General features: G+C 51.7%; 1 protein-coding gene across 1 annotated transcript in view; it reads right to left on the reverse strand.

The window, feature by feature from the left end:
- The window catches only part of MCU (mitochondrial calcium uniporter), a 345,012-nt gene that overhangs the window by 28,130 nt on the left and 296,330 nt on the right, over positions 1 to 20,552 (reverse strand). The window contains exon 3 of the mRNA XM_075684555.1: positions 8,043 to 8,121. Within this exon, the coding sequence (XP_075540670.1) occupies positions 8,043 to 8,121 (79 nt within the window). The remainder of the gene's footprint in view (positions 1 to 8,042; positions 8,122 to 20,552) is intronic.

The following is a 20,552-nucleotide window of genomic DNA, read 5'->3' on the forward strand; positions in this document are numbered from 1 at the left end:
AAAGAGTTATTTACGTTTCGGCTCCCCACGGGAGCCTTGTTCACAATGAAAGAAGCGGCAGAGCTGGCGCCCCTTTTTATGTGCGTCTCAAAACATGATTAAGGCAGCTGGCATACATGGGCGGCAGATTGCCTTCGCTGCGATTAAGAGTGTGCGCCGTGGTTTGGATGATTAGGGACTCAAATACTGATACTTGGACCTTCATTTTCTCATCTAATAATCAAACTATTGTTTTAAATGACTGCCTACAGGGTTCTCAAACAATGCTTCATTAGTCTAAACTCATTGTTTCGCTTTAGTGTCCCTATAACGTATGCCCCGTCGAGCGGCCCTTGTACGACGCTCGCTCGCCAGCGCTTCCAACCGTTCTGGAGAGTTGTCGCGCTCCTGGCTCGCGTGTCCGAGACGTCTTCCCGGCAAACAACACTACAATGTAAATGTACATACAGCAACACGCTGCAATTGTCTTTTATTTCAGTGGTAATGATTCGTCTTTTTATACAGCTTTCTGGAGTTTGCTTCCAGCGCGTTCCTTTGTGGGGAGGGACTAACTGTCGCCCAAAGTGTTGGCGAAGTTCCAACATGCATAAATACAGGCAAACTGCTCGAACGCTACCCTAGCCCGGCCCCGGCCAGGAAATAAATGTGTCTTATCCGGCCCTGGCCCAGGCTTCCTTCCAGGTATACGCCCGGGCCCATGCAGTGCTCCAGTACAGGTTTTGAATATTATTCAGTCCAATACAACATATTTTTCTCCAATCTAATAGGGGGGGAGGGAGGGGGAGAGATATGGCCAATAAACCTAACGCACATATCCATTAAAGAAGGATTAAATTTCAGGTTCTCGCTCCAATTTTAAGCTGCTATGGGCACTTGAATACCACAGAGCAGTTTCTTAAAAGTGATAGAGGTTCTGCTAACCGACAAGCAATTTATAAGTCCTCGGAGCATGTGTCATACGTGTGACCGGCATCACCCTGTAGACTCTCAGCACCGCATGTACCCAAAAGAGAGGCTGCGAATTTTTGTGGCCACGGTGTACATTGTTTGTTTTTGGTGTTTTTACTGAATTGTATTTTGCCAAGATCTGCCTGATACCTTCTCAGTATAGAAGCAGCTAGCTCTTTAATACAAAATTTGTGGTAAGTGTAGCTGAAAAATAGGTGTGTCTTGGAGGAACCTGTCCTACATTTAATTTGTGTAGTCGGCGTTCAGTTTCAACAGAATAACGCGCATCCTCTCGACAAGACGGCTTTCAATCAAACTCTACTTTTAAAAGAAGTTTCCGTTTCGCGCGTCCCACCTTGCAGTATATTTTCACGAGTTCTCGCCTCTCTCATAGTCTCCGAAAGGTCCTTACGCCCCCCACGTCGCCTGTCGTTCGCGTTGCCGACGGCGGTACACCCATCGCTACTAGATACTTCTAGTAACGTTGGGTACACCTTCAGTCATTGGCATGTGCACTGCGCGTGTGAGCTTCGCTGGCTATCAGACTTCAGTTCTATTCGCCGACAACACTGTACCCATGACGTCATCCTAAAAAAAAATTAAATTATGGGGTTTTACGTGCCAAAACCACTTTATGATTATGAGGCACGCCGTAGTGGAGGACTCCGGAAATTTCGACCACCTGGGGTTCTTTAACGCGCAGCTAAATCTAAGTACACGGGTGTTTTCGCATTTCGCCCCCATCGAAATGCGGCCGCCGTGGGACCTCAACCTCGGCCATGACTTCCTGAGCACCCATTCTGTCCTCATTGACTGCTCATCTGGCCTTCTACAGTTGGAACTCCCTTCTGTACCCGACCTCAACAACGAGTCGCCAATGCGTTTACGTGTCGTCGAGTTTGTTCGCCTGCGACCAGCTACCGCGACGTATGTGACGTTGACCACAGAGCCCCCTGTTTGTGACGGTGACTATGTGATCTCCCCTTCTCTCGACGCTTTCCTGACGCTGTGTGTTGCGCTCCCCCACTCTGTTGTGAATGTTGCGGAGAACCGGGCGTGTTTACCTATTATCAACTTTGGACGCACCCCACAATTTCTTCCCGAAGGCTGGGCAGCATACCACCTTTAGACGCACGCGACCCTCTGGCCCAGACTATCGGTGCTCCACAGTCGTCACATGCAAGCCCGGACACGAGTACTACGCTTGGCGACCCTCTTGACGGTATGATTGCCCCGGACCTTTTCGGCAGCTTTCCCTGGTGCCCTTTGCGAACGCGCAACCATGCTCTCCATTGACACCGGGGTTACAGAGCGTCATCAAGGAGCAAGTCGCCGAGTGCCTGCCAGCTGTTACTCAACCGCCTACCATCGCGGCGCCCCTGACGTACGCTGACGTCGCTGCAAGGCCGCCCTTGGCTTCACGTCCACCTCTCCAAGCTGTTGCGCGACCCACCCCCGATTCCCTTCTCACCGCCTGCACCACAGCTAGGACGTCAGCCAAATCCTTGGCGCACCGCGGACAACCGCCCAATTTGTTACCATTGTGTTATTCCGGGACGCGTTACTCGCATTTGTCGACGCCGTATGCTGCATATGCATGATAACCGCCGACCCATGAGCACTTACGCCCCTCGACAGCTATATACAATCTCCTGTGCCGCCGGGTGAAACGTCCTGTCCTCAACCATGCTCGTCGTTCCCCATCCCCACGCCGCCGCTCCATCTCACCGATGAGACGCCGGCCAAGCCCTCTACCTCAGGGAAACTAAGTGCCGGAGTTCCCGAGGCGAGAACTGCGTCCTCTTCGATTTGCCTAAGGCCTCGAAATAACCCCTGCAACGTCATTGAGGTATACGTCGAAGGGATTCGAACATTCGCACTGGTCAATACGGGCGCAGCAATGTAGGTGTTACGCGCAGGACTTTGCCGGCGAATAGGAAAAGTTAAGACGTCACTTTCCGGAGTGTATTCGAGTACTGCGAGCGCACAGCCTGTCGAACCCTTGGGAGCCTGCAGTGCACGTGTTGTCATCGAGGAGTCGCTTCATGTCATTGAATTCGTTGTGCTGCCGTCCTGCTCCCACGATGTTATCCTAGGCTGGGATTTCCTTTCGTCGAACAATGCCATCATTGACTGTGCCCGCGCCGAGGCGGAGTTAGTCCTTTCTTGCCGATGCAGCCATGGACCAAGATCCTGTGACGTCTACAAAATGCTTGTGGCCGAAGTTACGGATACCCCTCCTCATTCAACCACCATCGTCTCCGTATCTTGCGCATCAGCAAGTCACGCAAACGTGGTATTCACGCCATGTGACTTCTTCGTTCGTCGCTGTTCCCTTCCGTTGCCCTTTGCCGTCATCGCCCTCAGTGTTGGCCGTGGTGTCATGTGTGTGTGCAATGTGACTTTTCCGCCGATTACTTTGCATCACGGAGAGTGCCTCGGTTACGTGCAAACTGTGGATTCTTCAATGCTCTTCGATGCTCCCGACGACGCACATTCGACGTCCCTCGCCGCCCTCGATAGTGCCAGTCGACCGCCGTTGGAGTGCTTCCATCCGTCAATCTCCGGTGATCTGACAACCACGCAACGCGCGCAACTTATCAGCTTGCTACGCGAATTTACCGCCTCCTTCGACTGTCATCAACGTTATCTCGGCCGCACGACCACAGTATCGCACAGCATCGACACCGGTTCGCACGCCCCACTCCGGCAGCGTCCTTACCGTATCTCAGCTTCTGAACGCCGTGTCATCGACGAACAAGTGAGCGATATGCTTCGGCGTGGCGTGATTCAGGCGTCCCATAGCCCGTGGGTGTCGTCAATCGTCCTCGTAAAAAAGATGGTTATATTCGCTTCTGCGTAGATTACAGACGCCTTAACAAAATTACGCGCAAAGACGTATATCCCCTACTGCGCATAGACGATGCTCTTGACTGCAAGGTGCCGAGTTCTTTTCCTCTTTGGATGTGCGGTCTGGATATTGGCAAATCTCCGTGGCAGAGGCTGACCGCTCGAAAACAGCCTTCGTCACACCGGACGGATTATACGAATTTAATGTCATGCCATTCGGCCTATGTAATGCGCCCGCTACTTTCGAGCTTATGATGAACAGCAGCTTGCGCGGTTTCAAGTGACACACGTGTTTGTGCTACCTAGATGATGTCGTCGTCTTCTCACCTAATTTCCCGACTCACCTCCAACGACCAAGAGAGGTATTAGGCTGCCTTACTAAGGCTGGCCTGCAGCTTAACATAAAAAAATGCTTCTTTGCTGCTCGTAAGCTTACCGTCTTAGGCAACGTCGCATCGAAAGAAGGCGTGCTTCCGGATCCTGCAAAACTCCGTGCAGTTGCGGAGTTCCCCAAACCCACCAACCTGAAGACAATACGCAGTTTCGTCCGCCTCTGCTCCTATTTTCGCCGCTTTGTAATGAACTTCGCTATGATCATCGCCCCCTTTGAATCAACTGTTGGCTGGAGGCAACGCCCTATCCGCCTGGTCGAAAGCATGCGATGACGCGTTCACGACCCTTCGCCATCTGCTCACCTCTCCTCCTATTTTGCGACATTTTGACCCCGCTGCCCCAACTGAGGTCCATACAGATGCTAGCAGAGTCGGCCTTGGGGCGGTTCTTGCCCAACGCAAGCGTGGTCTTGAGGAATACGTCGTTGCTTATGCTAGCCGCACGCTGACAGTCAGAGTTAAACTACTCTGTTACAGAAAAGGAGTGGTTAGCCATACCCTGGGCCCTTACGAAATTTCGACCTTACTTATACGGCCGCCAATTTGATGTAGTAACGGACCACCATGCGCTGTGCTAGCTCTCCTCATTGAAAGACCCCTCTGGCCGCCTCGCACGCTGGGCGCGCCGTTTGCAAGAGTGCGACATCCGGGTCGTGTGCCGCCCAGGACACAAGCATACCGATGCCGACGCTCTCTCCCACTCGCCCATTTAACCTGACGCGCACAGTCTTTGCCCACACAACTTTGCCCTGTCAGCACTTGCCATCGATGACATGCGCTCTGGGCAGAGCAAATATCCATGGATTTCTTCGCTTTTGGAGTTTCTCGCTGATCCTCCCACTGTTACGGCATCTAGGACGCTACGGCGGCAGAAGCATCACTTTGTTGTTTGCGACCAACTACTCTACCGTCGCAACTATCTTCCCGAGGGTCGGTAATGGCTCCTCGTAATACCACGACATCTTCGGGTTGATTTATGCGCATCGTTTCACACGGATCCCCAATGTGCACACGGTGGCGTGTTAAAGACCTACATCCGCCTTGCGCTCCGGTATTACTGGCCTCGCAGGTACAAGTTCGTTCGCAAGTACGTCCGCTGGTGCCTCGACTGCTAAGGCCGAAAGCCGGTCCCTATAGTTCCACTGCCGCACCTTTGCAGCCGCTTCCTTGTCCGTCCCGTCCTTTTGATCGCGTCGGAATCGACCTTTACGGTCCATTTCCTTGTACCGGGGCTGGCAACCGCTGGATTATCGTTGCTGTGGATCATCTCACATGCTATGCAGAAACCGCTGCACTTCCATCTGCCACTGCCCAAGACGTTGGATCATTCATACTGCGGCATATTGTTCTTCGTCACGGAGTCCCTCGGGAACTTCTTAGTGAGCGAGGCCGCGCTTTTCTATCTGAAGTCGTGACGTCGCTTCTGAGGGAGTGTCAAATCATCCACAGGACCACTAGCGCATACCATCCGTAAACGAACGGGTTGACGGAAAGTTTCAACCGTACTCTTGGTGACATGCTCGCCATGTACTGTACGTCACGTCCGGCCATTCCAACTGGGACGCTGTGATTCCGTTCGTCCCGTTCGCCTATAATACTGCCACTCAAGCCACCACTGTTTTTTCTCCGTTTTTCTTACCGTACGGCCGCGAACCTTCCTGCACCATCGATACCATTCTACCCAACCAGCCTGATTCATCAGAATGTGTTCCTGTCTCTCAAGCTGCGCAGCATGCTGAAGAATGCAGACAACTCGCCGCTGTCTTACCACCGCATGCAGATCAGACACACCACAAGCTTCGTCGTGGTGGCTCTGACCCCCCAAGCTTCCCTTCCGATTCATTGGTTTGGCTGTGGGTTCCACCGTTAGCTCCCGGCCTTTCTTCTAAGCTGCTCCCACGATACCATGGACCTTCCCCCGTGAACTACGTCGTCGAGCTTGTGTCGCCGTCTTCTGATCAGCGCCGTCGCGGTCGCGAAAGTGTTCACGTAGATCGGCCTAAGCCCTTCTACGATACCGCTATGCTACCTTATGCTTAGATCACCAGGATGGCGCCTATTTCTCCGAGGGACAAATGTAACGAAGAAGTGCCGGTCAGTCAGGCGCATCAGCAGAGCTTTACGCACGGGGCCGGTTCGGACTACTCGCAGGGTTTTGACTACCGCATCGAGTTCGATCTCACTCTCCTTGCGTACCCTGTCAATACACACCTGGACATAATTATTTCTTATTCGACGCCTTTTTCGCCATAATACTCTGCCACTGATCAAACGTTTTCGGGCTGCGCTCACTTCGCCTGTCTGTCACGCGAGGTCACGACTAAAACCGCGAAAACTCACCGCGTCAAGGAGGTGTGTACGCGCTAAAGACGCATTAATATGTCGAACAAAACTGAATTTTGAATAGCTGGAGACTGCCCCGTTCCAAAAGGAATAGAAGATGGCTGCCCGCCAATTGCTCTGGTACTAGCCACTCGGACCGGCCGGGGAGCATGGATTTATTTGCGTATTATGAACATTTTTCCGTGGCAGTAAAAAGTTGTCGAGCCCTTTCGGGACGACGACATCACTTTGCCAACTCTTCTTTACTGAGGATCCGTTCTGGCGACATATTTAACGTTCCGTTGCACGCCGCCGCGATTTTCGACCAGCCACCGCAAGCTAAGGGAAGGGGAAGCGGATCAATCGCAGACGCCGGCACCACCCTCTTCATCCGGTTATCTACTTTGACTGCGCTGGTTCGAGGCCCTATCGAACCCCTCTCCACTTGAGCGTGCTTCTCGCCTTTTTTCAGCCAATCCTATAAGATCTGCTCAATGTAGGCAATGCTATTCGCTTTGAAAAAAAAAAAGTAATCTATAAACGAGGAGCGTGTTTCATTGGGCTTTTCAAACAACGCTGCCGGTTACCGCCCGATGCTTGCGTCGGTGCTTACGTACATTTGACGTCAGGAGATTGCAATAAAAATATATTGGAATAGTTTTACGCTATAGGGCCTTAGGACAGCGCTTGACTCTCAAATGATTTATTCCTCAATCTAAGTCAAATATGAACGTCAACCAACTAGCCCAACTCGCCATATTATTCCCTTGTCCTCCTCTCGTCCCCAGCGCGCCCTGTCGGGCTTTCTGAAAAGCTGATGTTCTCGTACGCCGGCCCATATCGAGTATGCCGCCAAGCGACCGACGTAACGCACGAAATTGCTCCGTTGTCTTCGTCCCCATTGGCTCAACTTCACGCCGACATTGTGCACGTCTTCCGCCTGAAGCCATATCGTGTCCCAGACACTGATTAACCCTGTGCGTGCGGTGAACCTTTTCCGTGCCCGTCGTATTTCGACTTCACCGAAAAGGTGCTTTCGCCGCCGGAGGGTAATGCTATAGCCACCTGTCCTGGGGACGAAGAAGACGTTGCACAGCAGACGAGAAAAAGGACGAGCTGTGCCCCGGCCTGCCGTTTTTGTTGTTGCGGTGTCACTCGCTGCCAATGTGTAAATATTAAAAGTACATGAACAATTTTTTACATCTCCCCATAACAATATCAACACGGGAACAACACTCCCGGCACTTGCCAATTCTACTTCCAGAGTGGCGGAAAACCCTGCACAAGCGCGAAGAACTGCTTCAGAATATTCTGCGAATACGCAGAGCCGCACATATATAGCTTGCACGGAACGCCTTACACGGAGGACCACCGTCGTCAACCGCAGCACTGCAAGCGCGGCACCCATTGAAGACATGTTGGGCCAACACTGTACGTCGTAATGCCAACATGGCCGCCACGTTGTGCCTACGTTGGCCCAACCTCCCTTCGATGCTAGATGGTTGTACACAACGAGCGAGGCGCACTCACCTCCGCTGATGGGACTGGGTAGGCTCGAACTGTGGATGCCGCACACCGGTAGGCATTGCCAGGGCCGTAGCCTCCATTCCTGCAAGAAGCGACACGTGACGCGTTATACACAGGGTGCTGTGGGGCGCCTGCGTGAGTGTCTTTAGGTGGGCCATAGTGTGCGACGAGCCGCGAAGAGCTGTATTCTCGATCTACCGCTTTCGGAGATTTTCAGTTTATAAACGTATATGACGTATCTCGCTTGCAGCGGCGAGCAGCTTGTCCCGCTGGCTGCCCAGCCAGTCAACGTGGACAAACGAAGGAGTGTTGAGCGCCAATTTTGGACGAATGCTGTAAGAGGAAAGCATAAGGCAACAGCTATACTCTTTCGTGGGCGTACCTGTTTGTCTTACGTGTTTATTTCACCGCGTTCATCTAAATTTGCGCTCAATTCACGCACCCTTCATTCAATAGCAACTACAGCCCAATTTCACGTGCTTAACCATAATCGACGCGCACTGAAACTGACACACCAGAAAGTGGTGATCGATCGAGAATACAGCCCCTGTGCGCCTTATCGGTACACATCGATGGCGTCACAAAGAGGGACCGCAACATAGAAGTTTCCAAGAGGGTAATAATAGGCTAAAACACTCCTGGCAGGTACTCAGCAGCAGCAGGCACTAGGTACTATACACACTATCCCCGAGAAGGAAGTTAGTGTAACCAGTATGTATGCTACCTGCAGTATATACGCCCTGTCGATGGGGTCTCACGTTAAGGGGCCAACAAACGAAGCAGGCATTAAGCAGCTCGAAATTAAGGCCATGGAAATGAAAATGGTAAGCGCAACGCCAAGAGAAAGGGAGAAGAACTTTAAAACTGAAAGTTTAAAACTGAAACGACAGAGTTGGGAAGACCGTGTAATGAGTGGAACAAATCACAAGGTATCAGTACGACTAGCACAGCGGATTTCAAGGGATTGGAAACGCAGTCGGGAGAGTCTGAGAACCCGGTCGATTAGCCAGGTCAAGAAATTTGCAGGCATGCACAGGGTGAACGCAGTTGGCGGAGGAACGGGGGTAAGTGGAAGATATATCGTACTTTGCAGGAAACTTAATCAGGTTGACGATGGGAACCGCAAGTCGAAAGAAAGAGAGAACCACTCGTTTCGAGGCCGAGTCGCTCCGACAGGAATGGGGAGGGGGGCTAAATTTTTTTTAAAATTTCAGTCACTTATTAATCGGAAATAGCCACACGCGGTGTGCTACATCATGGCGCAGACGAGTGACCAGTCTCTTCTTTCTAAATTTGCTCTGTCCCTCATATTTCGAGCATGAGCGCCCCGCCTATCCATGGCCACGATTCGTGAGACGGCTTGATCAGAATTCGCCACTTCTACGTACACTTTCCAAATGGCAGTTCTTGCATAGTAATCTCCTGCTTCGCGTGCCAAGACAAACGTGTTCTTGGTTTCATATATTAACAAGAAAGAAAGAAAGAAAGAAAGAAAGAAAGAAAGAAAGAAAGAAAGAAAGAAAGAAAGAAAGAAAGAAAGAAAGAAAGAAAGCACAAATTAACGTGCGGATGATAGTGAAGCTTGGCGTACCCCCCAGCAACAATTCGGCTATAACCGGAATTCGGCGCCTCCACGGAAAGCGTGTCATCCCGCAGAGGTGAACATACACTGCAGGAGACGAAGAGATGCGACGTCGCACCTCGTTCCAGTCAACGACGCACCGGCGAGACCGGCGGCTCCGGCTGCTCCTGAATGCATGGAGGCGCGCTCGCGTTCGTTGCCGAAAGAAGAACGAGGCCCGGGCCCGATTTCTGCGCCGCACATCGAATCGAGGCACACGCCACGTGGCGCTTCGGGTCGCTGTCGCGTCGAATCGCGGAACACATCGCTCGTCATCCCATTGCCTGAACCCATGTATGCCCGTGCCCTCACCCGTGCCCCGAACGACGCGGCCTGCAGGACGCGCCCAGAGCGGGTGCTGCAACGGATGTGCCCACTGCACCGCACACGCGCGTTCTGGGGAAACTCCAGCAGCTGCCGAGCGGGAAAAGGCAGACGGGAGCGGCCGCCGCCGCCACAGCGGCGCGTGCCCGTGTAATTGAAGTTCTCAAATCAATATAGCGCGCCACCTTTGTGAGGGCGACTGAATAAGGCGCAGCATTTCGCATCAGGCAATGGGATGCTATATACCGAAGCATGCGGCGTCAGACGACGACTGTACGGCGTAGGGAACGGCAGTGCGGGAACGCTCAAAGACGATCGTTTCGCGGCAGCACGGGCGACTGCAGATGCCGCATCAACGCGGCATCTGCAGTCGCTCGAGCGTATAGAGAGAACGGACGCACCCGCTGTACGGAGGTTTGCGATACGAGAAACGCGGGTGGCCGCCACACTGCCTGCAGGAGTCAGCGCTTTCGCCCGCCGTGGGTAAAGTGCGGGCGCAGCATGCACGCAGCGCCCGCGCTCTCTGTAGATGAACGTGTAGGCGCACGGCTGTGCGATTGACAGCTCGGACGGCTTGCGCAGGTATTCCAGAGCGCATTCGAGTGCACTGGTTCGCTTGGGTTGACGAAACCGGACGTGCCCGGCCTCCACCGCACACGTAGGGGTGTACGTATTTGTCCAGGCGCAAAGATGACGGGGGTAACAGAGGTAACAAGGTCTCGCAGGGGCAACACGTTGCGGTGCTTCTGAATAACACACGAAAAGACTGCACAACGCCATAATTAGTGCCAATAATAATAATAATAAAGAGAGACAAAGACTACAAGTAAGGCGCATGCGAACACGCGAAATTGCTCAATGATTCGACATTGCAGGTTGTTGCTGCACAGTAGCCGGAATCGCGAAGAATGCGAATTATCAGATTGCACGTAATGCTTCCTGGCACCAACACTTGACTTGACTTTCTTTTTTTTTTCTTTTTTTTTTTACACAGGCGAAAGGCATACAAGTATGTCCGCGAATTTTAGACATTGCCCCTTCGGCCATCCGTCGAACTTCACCGCAATGCCCCAGCGTAACTGAATGGGCCGCATTTACTAAAAGATATACTTTAAAGGATCCACCGTATTGCAGCACCATTTAGTTAGCAACATCAAAGGGATGGGGGGGGGGGGGTGCTCGCTTTTAATAACATACGCATTTACGGCACTCAGTCGTGACTTTCCTATTTTGTCATAGCAGCGTTTTCGCACTACAATAGCAAGGGAATAACAAGGTGCCCGTTATATTTCTTCATAAACAAAAAAGAAAGAAAGGAAAGAAAAAGAGAACGTCACAGCATCAGAACGAAACCGGAAAGGCGAGAGCATAACAGAACGGAGGGGTAAAAACGACAACGTGGAGAAATATGGAGGAACGGAACGAAAAAGACGCATCCGCCAATAAGTAATTGAATTCTGGGGTTTTACTTGACAAAATCACGATGCATGATTGCGAGGCACGGCGTAGTGGGGGACTCCGGATTAATTATGACCAAATGGGTTCTTCAACGTGCACCCAATGCACGCCACATGTGCACGGGAGTTTTTTTTTTTTTTTTTTTCATTTCGCCCCCATCGAAATGTGGCGCCGCCGTGGCTGGCATTTGTTCCACGCCCTCGAGCTTAGCAGAGCAACGCCTGAGCCGCTACGCCACCACGGCGGGTGAATCGGCCACAACACCAACGTGAAGCGCGCGGTTTTCGTTCAGAGCACTTAAAAAAAAAAAAAAGATGGTAAGTTGAATAAGAGTGCATTTTTTAGGCTAAGTCTGCCAGCTCTTACGTGAAAATTGGTGTTAGTTTCACAATTCGTTCCATGTGCATACGCCTTGTGAAATCACTGGCCTCAGTTCGTGCATAGAGCAATATGTGCGCTAAAGTAATTTGTTAAAACGTTGATTAGTGAAATTTCGTAGGTCAATTACATGCATTTTGATTTCCAGTGTAAATAATGACCGCCTCGCTCTTCGAGCAATGCAGCTCAATGAGTAGATTCCTGCTATGTACACCACAGGCGACTAAAGAAAAAAAAATTATGTCAACGTCAAACAAATAAATATCCGGTATACTGCGGTTCGCAAACGGCACACGTTCAAGGCTCGTGCCAGATACGACAGCTGCCAGAAATGGATGAACGTCGGCGATATTAAGTTGCCTCGTTATGAGACTGACACCGGGCGGAACGGCAAAAGTACAGCTGGCGCCTTTCTTCTTCAGTGTTCGACCTTCCTCGCTTTACTATAATAATTATTTTTTTCCCAAGGCAGACTCGGGGGGGAAGACGTCGGCACTGATGCTTCCCACGCGGGCACCTCGCAAAGATGACGCCGTGGCAAGTTCATACACTGTGCAGTGCTCGGAAGACAGCTTGCGGCACGACACAACTCGCAACCGCAGTCCCTTTACCCCTCCCTCTGCTGCCCGTCGAACACTCCCGAGAAAATAGCCTCCCCCCGGGATGGCGTCCGCGGGGCTCCTCCTCTCGAGGCCGCGTTGATGCGGCATCTGCAGTCGCTCGAGCGTATAGAGAGAAAGGACGCACCCGCTGTACGGAGGTTTGCGATACGAGAAACCCCGGGTGGCCGCCACACTGCCTGCAGGAGTCACCCGGAGATGCATACCGGCGCAGAGCTCGCGATATTGAGTACATGCATTTGCCACGCTCATTTATCTCCTGCGGCGACCATGTTGCGCGTGCGCGATATACCGTGTACGCACGTACACGGCGGCCGAGTGCGGGTAAAAAAAAAGAGCACAGCTGCAATGGGACAGACGTTGGTGGCAGAAGACAAGCCCGACAACGAAGGAGGAGGTAGGAGGAGACAGGTGACAGACCGGGACACGGCCACCGCACTGGAGAACTTGTCACTAGTCCAGGATAAAAGACAGCGCAATAAACGAGGGAAGACAGACCCACTATGTGCTACAAGCGAGAGAGAGAAACGAGAGACAAAAAAAGGGGGGAGGGGGAGCTCGTTCTGTCCACAGACCGTTTTCTTTTGCTAGCTTTCCGCCCTCTCCTCGATGCTCCCGCCGTATCTGTTGCGTTGACTGCGCAGAAAGACGAGAGAAAAAAAAAAAAAAGAGAACGCGGGAAAGCGGGGAGAATAGAATGGCGGAAAGCAGGGATGTAGAGGCTTTAACGACATCGCCGGCGCGAGCGTCCTAAGATGCACAGCGAGCGCGTTCGAAACAGACAAGACCCCACGGCATTACGACAGGCACTCGACGACAACCTTCCGAGAACTAAGGGGCCCACATTCCGACGGTCGCTGGCAGCGCGAGACAAAATTGGGGAGCAAACGGGCCAAGGACCGCGACGGAGGAGACACGACGCAGACGCGCCTGCCGCGCCCCGACGGAAATTTCATAACACGTCGACAAGGGACACACTCACTCAACGCGGTCAGCGTCTCCACGCGCATAGCTTGGTCGACGTTAGGTTAGGTTAGGTTATCCCGCGGCCCGTCCGCCGGTCCGACCACGCAGATTCGCTTGTTTGCGAATACGCACACGAGGTCGTCGGCCAGCAGGTTTTACGTCGTCATGCAGGCGCGCGCTGATTGGTCTACACAGAGGGTGTTTGGGCACGAAAGCGCCTCACTTATGACGCGGTCGTAAATTTAGAACACCAGGTATTAAAAACGTGCATAAAGTAACTCCATGCAAAAAAAAAAAAAAAAGAAAGTCAACGAGGAGCAAAAGTACTTGAAGTTATCGCGCGCAAGTGCGAAGTACGCCTGTCAAGCGCTTGCCTAACACACGCACGCACGCGCTGACAATGAGAGGGAGGAAAAGTTCCACGGGTAAGCATGTTTTCCTTGTTTACCAGTCCAAGATATAAGGCAGTAGAGGTGAGAATTATGGCGTTTACATATATATGACTCAAGAAAGAGAAGACAAAAAAGAAACAACGAATGGAAGCGAGAAAAGCAGCTTATATACCAGGTTTTAGTGCATGGAAGTACGACCACAACGTGCTCTCTGCTGGCCACCTTAGCTTTTCGTGCCAGCCACTACGCATAGCGGTATTCAGATTCACGGCAAGTGAATTGCTCGTTCGAGAGATTGGAACACCGTGCAGAACCGAGGCGCACACCGGCGAGCCAAATAAACGGGTCGAGTACACGCAACGAAAAAGTATATATATATCAAGCAGTTTTTTTTCTTTTTGTTTTTTTCGTGATTACGCGTGACGTCAAACGGAGTCAATCGCTGTCGCACTCAAACAGGCAGTCTAACCGCTTAATTATGCAATACCGTGTAGGTAATGAAGAAAAACAAGGTAGTCACAACCTCGAAATCCTCGTCAGAAGGCTAATTTGATCGCCGAGGGCCACTGCGCATTACTCAGTAATGTTTTCATTCCAAAGGAACGGGATTGATGCCGTGCGCTCCGGTCTCAGGGAGTTGGTGATAGTAGAGCATATTTTATTAAACACTACAGAGCGAGAAATCAGACACAGCGCGAGCAAAGAGCTAGCAAAAAGAAGCATAAAAAACATTAGGAAGCGTACACGCGCAGCGAATAATGCAGAATGGAAGCGAATGCGTTTAAACTCTGAAGCGCTCAGCCTTCGGGAATTCGTCAAGCCACACACGAAGCACTGCATCGTGGATGCAGCTACATAGCTCGCCCACTGCTAATCCCAGTGTATTAAGAAGGCAAACACGTACATAATTCGGATATATTGACATATATCGGATATTCGGATATATATTCAGGTATATATCGCCGTTAATAGTTCGGCGGACTGCATGGCTTTCGTACACTACATGTTTTCAACTATTCAAGATTTGTAGAATACGAATCAGTGGTCGTGAAGTGTAGAAAGAGTGTATGCAAACACTTGGTGGACTCATTTGCACATACACCGCTTTATTGTGCTCAGCACGGCCGTTTCACCTTCTGCGGCAAAACTGTACGCACGCAGTTACGAAAGCCGCACACGGAGCGAAAAACGCACCAACAGCATCACACAGTTTTGATGTCCATATAATGCGCATAAAAGGCTGAGGCAAGCGTCCGACTCTTCTGTGAACACGCTTTAAGTTGGCCCACAACACTTCGCCCACTTCTGAGAACATTTATAATATTTCTTACCACTAACACAAAAGGACCGAAAGGTGAAACGGCATTCGTGGGCATGTGCATTGCCGTAGGTGACTCGTAGAGCACGTAATATGCCTTCTGCAGTGCGCTCTCAAAACGGAGGTGGCGTCCAGCAATTAACCGACCGAACGGGTTCGAAGCCTGCATTTTATGACCATGCGCAAAAGCAATATATTCAATGATGACGATTATACGTAGTGCTTAATGGCGCAATTAAGGGCCAAGTGTGGCCAAAGAGCGCCAAGGCAGTGATGATGAGTACTCAATGGACTAATGGCTCATGCGACGTGGCTGTATAGAGGCCAAAACGGAGGGCTGTAAATTGCTTAAAATATATAAGGAATAAAAATATGAGAATGACTGAAGTGGGGTATGCTATAAGTATAGTAAGTGCAACAAGGGCGTAATAAGCGCTACATGCATAAAAATGGACAGGTGATTGTTGATGACGAATAGCACAACAGCCTCAGCGGATCCCTTGAGTTACAAGGGCCCAGAGGCATGTGCTATAACAAAGGTTGACAACGCAGCCGTGACCTCTCGCAAGAGGCCGTGTTACAAATTTCTTGGACAGAAAACGTGGATCGTATCAACGTCGTTTAAAAAGGCTAAAATAGATTGCGTGTCAAACAGCGGTTCTCTGCCTAGAAAGAGTGCCAGGTGAAGTGACATACACTGAATATATGCTAAGGGGAAGTGTATTTTCCTCTCGACTTGTGTTTCGCAACATTCTAGGAAGACATGCTGAACACCGAGTGTCTCCCCACATCTACTACACATTGGACGTTCACCGCCAGTCAACAAAAAACTATCTGTACCATAAGTGTGCCCTAGTCTGAGACGACAGCTAGAATAAGACATCACTTCGTCTGGACTTGGTCAGTGATGGCCAGTCTCCTAAATGCGGCTTAACTACGGGGAGTTTATTAAGGATTTCAGCGTCCCACTTATGCTGCCAGTAGGTTCTCAGTTTTCTCCGTAAGTATGGCTTTAGGTCTGAGACCGGAACGGCTACGGACATGTTGCAAGCTTTAGTGTTTAAGGAGGTAGCAATTCGGTCTGCCAGGACCGAATTCTTCTGTGTCAATACTTCTGTGTCCAGATACCCAGTGTTACATTTCGCCTACGACGCGCGGTTTAGCCGGCGCGACTGCAACAAAGCGGCAGACATTTTGGCCCGTTCGGCGTCGCCGCTACGCCTCCCCGCCAAGCGCGTCCAGGCATGTTCCGATGCCACGTGTCTTCATGTGCGTGTGTGAGTGTATGTGCATATGGTGCCCGACCGGCGGCGACACGACAGTAGGAGTCACCTTCTCCTCCCCATTGTGCCCGACCGGCGGCGATACGACAGTAGGAGTCACCTTCTCCTCCCCATTGTGCCCGACCGGCGGCGGTACGACAGTGTGAGTCACCTTCTCCTCCCCATTGTGCCCGACCGGAGGCGACACGACAGTGTGAGCCACCTGCTCCTCCCCATTGTGCCCGACCGGCGGCGACACGACAGTATGCGTCACCTTATCCCATTGTTCCCGAGCGGTACAGTCACGTGCTCGTCTATTGAGGGGTTCCTTTTTGCCCTCAACTGCGAGAGTATAAAAGCAGCTGCCCCCGGACGCAAAAGGAGGGCTCCGATTTCTTCTGTTGAGTAAAGTGCACTCCCGTCTCTCTACTTCGGTCAACCTGACCGCCAACTCTTTGCGATGTTAGAATAAACAAGTTGTTTTGTTGTTACCAGTCGACTCATGCTTTGCCGGGACCTTCGGATGCTTCCAGTTGTACCCCAGGCCGCCAGGCCAACGCTACCCTTGGGGCTTGCGACCCAGGTGCAACAACGGGCGTCAACGCCGAGTTCCCAACAACTCGCGCCAGCGGTGCGACCACAACAACTGTCTGCCAGCAGTGAGATCGCGACAACGGAGGCCAGCAGCGAAGAGATGCAGTTGACTGTATGCTGAGCAGCTCAACGACGATCCGGGAGCAGTGCAACGAGCCCTGTGTGATGACTGGTTGCCTGCAGCGGAACGACTGCGCTGAACTCTTGGCTGCGAGGTTTGGTGAGTGCGGGACTTTCTTCTTCTGAGCTTTGCCAGGCTTTTGTTAGTGTCAGAAACAGAGCTGGTAGTTCTGGTTGTCGTTGCTGCCGGGTTAGTTTGCGGCAAGACAATAATAAGCAGTAGAGAAAGCAGCATTCAGAGCAGCCATGGATTTGAAGTCGTTGCGCAAACCGAAATTGTTGGAGCTTGCAAGAGAGTTGGGTCTGGATGTCTCGGACAAACTCAGAAAACCAGAACTGCTAAAGGCTATTCTTGAGTTAGAAGCTGAGGATGACGAGCTGTCGGAATGCCTTGAGACCATTGAGGAGAGGGAGACTGCAAAAAGACAGGAGAGCGAACTTAAAGAACAAAAAGAGCGAGAGCAACAAGAGAAAAAAGAAGAGCGCGACCGTCAACACGCGTTGGAAATGAAGCGTCTCGAGATTGAGATGGAACGCGCTCGTAATGGAAGTCAGGCACACGGTGCAGGAGAACGAGTATTGTTCAAAATGACTGACCTGATGCGGCCGTTTAAGCTTGGAGAGGACATTGGTTTGTTCCTGGTTAACTTCGAGCGAACGTGCGAGAAGCAGGGGTTCTCTCGGGAAACGTGGCCACAGCGCTTGCTCACTTTGTTACCCGGCGAGGCGGCCGACGTAGTCGCTCGCTTGGATAGAGAGGAGGCAGAGGATTTCGACAAAGTGAAATCGAGTCTGCTAAAAAAGTACCGGCTGTCAGCGGAGGCGTTCCGTCGGAAGTTTCGGGAAAATGAGAAAGGCAGAAGTGAGTCATACACAGAGTTTGCGTACAGGCTTATCTCAAACATGCAGGAGTGGCTCAAAGAAGAGAAAGCGTTTGGTGACCACGATAAAGTTCTGCAGTGTTTCGGGCTAGAACAGTTTTATAGTCGGTTACCTGAGAACGTGCGGTACTGGGTCTTGGATAGGCCAGACGTTTGTACGGTGGCTAAAGCCGCTGAGCTAGCCGAGGAGTTTGTGACGCGTCGGGCTCGCGGAGCTAAGGACGGTCAAAAGGGTGAATTTGGCTCGAAGTTTGAGAGGCCGAAGTTCACACCCATGAGAGTAAAGGGGAACACACGTAGTGCGGATGCGAGTGAAAGCAGTGCGACCGAACCTAAGGAGACGGCGGCAGCCGAAGCCGAACGCAGAAAGCGGTTCGAGATGAGGCAAGCGCGCGTGTGTTATACGTGCCAGAAGCCGGGTCACTTTTCGGCGCAGTGTCCAGACAGAAAGCGGGTCGAAATGAGGCAAGCGCGCGTTTGTTATACGTGCCAGAAGCCGGGTCACTTTTCGGCGCAGTGTCCGGAAACAAAACCAAAAGTTGTGTTTTTTTCATTATGCTGCACTGACGAGAACATGAAGCTTCTCGAGCCTTACATGCGAGACCTCCTCGTGAACGGGAAAGAGTGCCGAGTGCTTCGCGATTCCGCAGCTACAATGGATGTAGTTCACCCGTCTTACGTAGAACCCCATATGTTCACGGGCGAGTGCGCATGGATCAAGCAAGCCGTGGAAGCTCATAGCTTGTGTCTGCCGGTAGCAAAAGTGCTTATTGAAGGACCTTTCGGAGCGCTTGAGACGGAGGCCGCAGTGTCATCTATGCTGCCTCCCCAGTACCCGTACCTATTTTCGAACAGGTCCGATCACCTCCTGCGCGAGAAGGGGCTTTTGTTTGGTGAGGCTAGCGTTCAGGCATTAACCAGATCGAAGGTTCGGGAGCTCGCTGCAAAGGCGGTAGTTGCGGGGCCGACGTTATCGAACAATGAAAAAGGGTCAGAGGTGCAGCAAGCTGATATTCAGAGCACGCCCGAACTGAATAAAATTGAGCCTGTAGCGTTGAAGGCGCCAGATACTGGAGAGGAAATGCCCGATAAGGGAAAGTTAGAAGAGCTATCTGCAGATTTGCTCATCGCGCCTACGTCAGACGGACTTGATAGGTTGCTAAAAGTCAGCCGGTCGGCTTTGATAGCCGAGCAAAAAAAGGATGGCAGCCTAGAAAACGTGCGCTGCAATGTCAAGGAAGGTATCGCCCGGAAAAATGCGCGTTTTGTGGAAAGAGGTGGAGTCCTGTACCGGAAGTATCTAGACCGCAGAGGAGTGGAGTTCGATCAGCTGATCGTCCCTCAATGCTATCGTCAGGATCTGTTGCGCTTGTCGCACGGGGGTTCGTGGTCCGGACACCTAGGAGTTAAGAAAACTAAGGACCGTCTCTTGCAAGAGTACTATTGGCCAGGGTGTTTTCGGGACGCAGACCATTTCGTGAGGACATGTGACACCTGTCAGCGGGTGGGCAAACCAGGGGACAAATCGAGGGCGCCGTTGAAGTTGGTACCTATCATTACGGAGCCTTTTAGACGGCTCGTTATTGATACAGTGGGACCTCTGCCGGTAACAGCCACGGGGTACAGACACATTTTGACTGTGATCTGCCCAGCGACAAAGTTCCCTGAAGCAGTGCCGCTTAAAGAACTCAGCTCTGTTGAGATAGTCAATGCACTACTGTCCATATTTGCGCGAGTTGGTTTTCCTGCGGAAATCCAATCAGATCAGGGCACAGTGTTTACTAGCGCTTTGACGACAACTTTTCTCGAAAGGTGTGGGGTAAAGCTGCTACACAGCTCAGTGTACCACCCACAGTCGAATTCCGTTGAGAAGCTCCACTCCGTCATGAAGCGCGTGTTGAGAGCATTGTGTTTTGAACATCAAACTGACTGGGAGCTGTGTCTGCCTGGGGTGATGTTTGCATTAAGGACCGCGCCGCATGCGGCTACGGGGTTTTCGCCAGCTGAGCTGGTGTACGGTCGTTCGCTTCGGTCTCCGCTTCGCATGCTTCGAGAATCGTGGGAAGGCAGGGGCGACGACCCAGTCGTGGTGGAGTACGTGCTTAAGCTCCTCGAACGCTTAAGAAGGGCACAGGAGTTGTCAGGTGAAGCAATGGCAAAGGCCCAGCAGAGGGCCAAGGTTTATTATGACCGGACCGCCAGGGCCCGTCGTTTTGAGGTGGGCGATGAGGTCATGATATTGCGCACATCGCTAAACAACAAACTACACGTGCAGTGGGAGGGCCCAGCACGAATTGTTCAGAAACTGTCGGACGTTAACTACGTGGTAAGTCTGCCAGGAAAGCGGAAAGCACAGCAAGTTTACCACTGTAATCTGCTCAAACCTTATAGACAACGGGAAGCAGTGGTGTGCATGATGGTAAACGTTCCTGAAGAGCTTCCGGTCGAGCTTCCGGGACTAGGCTCAGTGACGAACAGGGAAGACACCGGTCAAGTCATTAGTGACTTAGTCAGTGGAGCATCGCTGTCGCCTGAGCAGAAAACCGAACTACACCAGCTCTTACAAGAGTTTCAAGGTC

The sequence above is a fragment of the Dermacentor variabilis genome, chromosome 1 (assembly GCF_050947875.1).
Source record: "Dermacentor variabilis isolate Ectoservices chromosome 1, ASM5094787v1, whole genome shotgun sequence".
Classification (NCBI taxonomy): Eukaryota; Metazoa; Arthropoda; class Arachnida; order Ixodida; family Ixodidae; genus Dermacentor; species Dermacentor variabilis.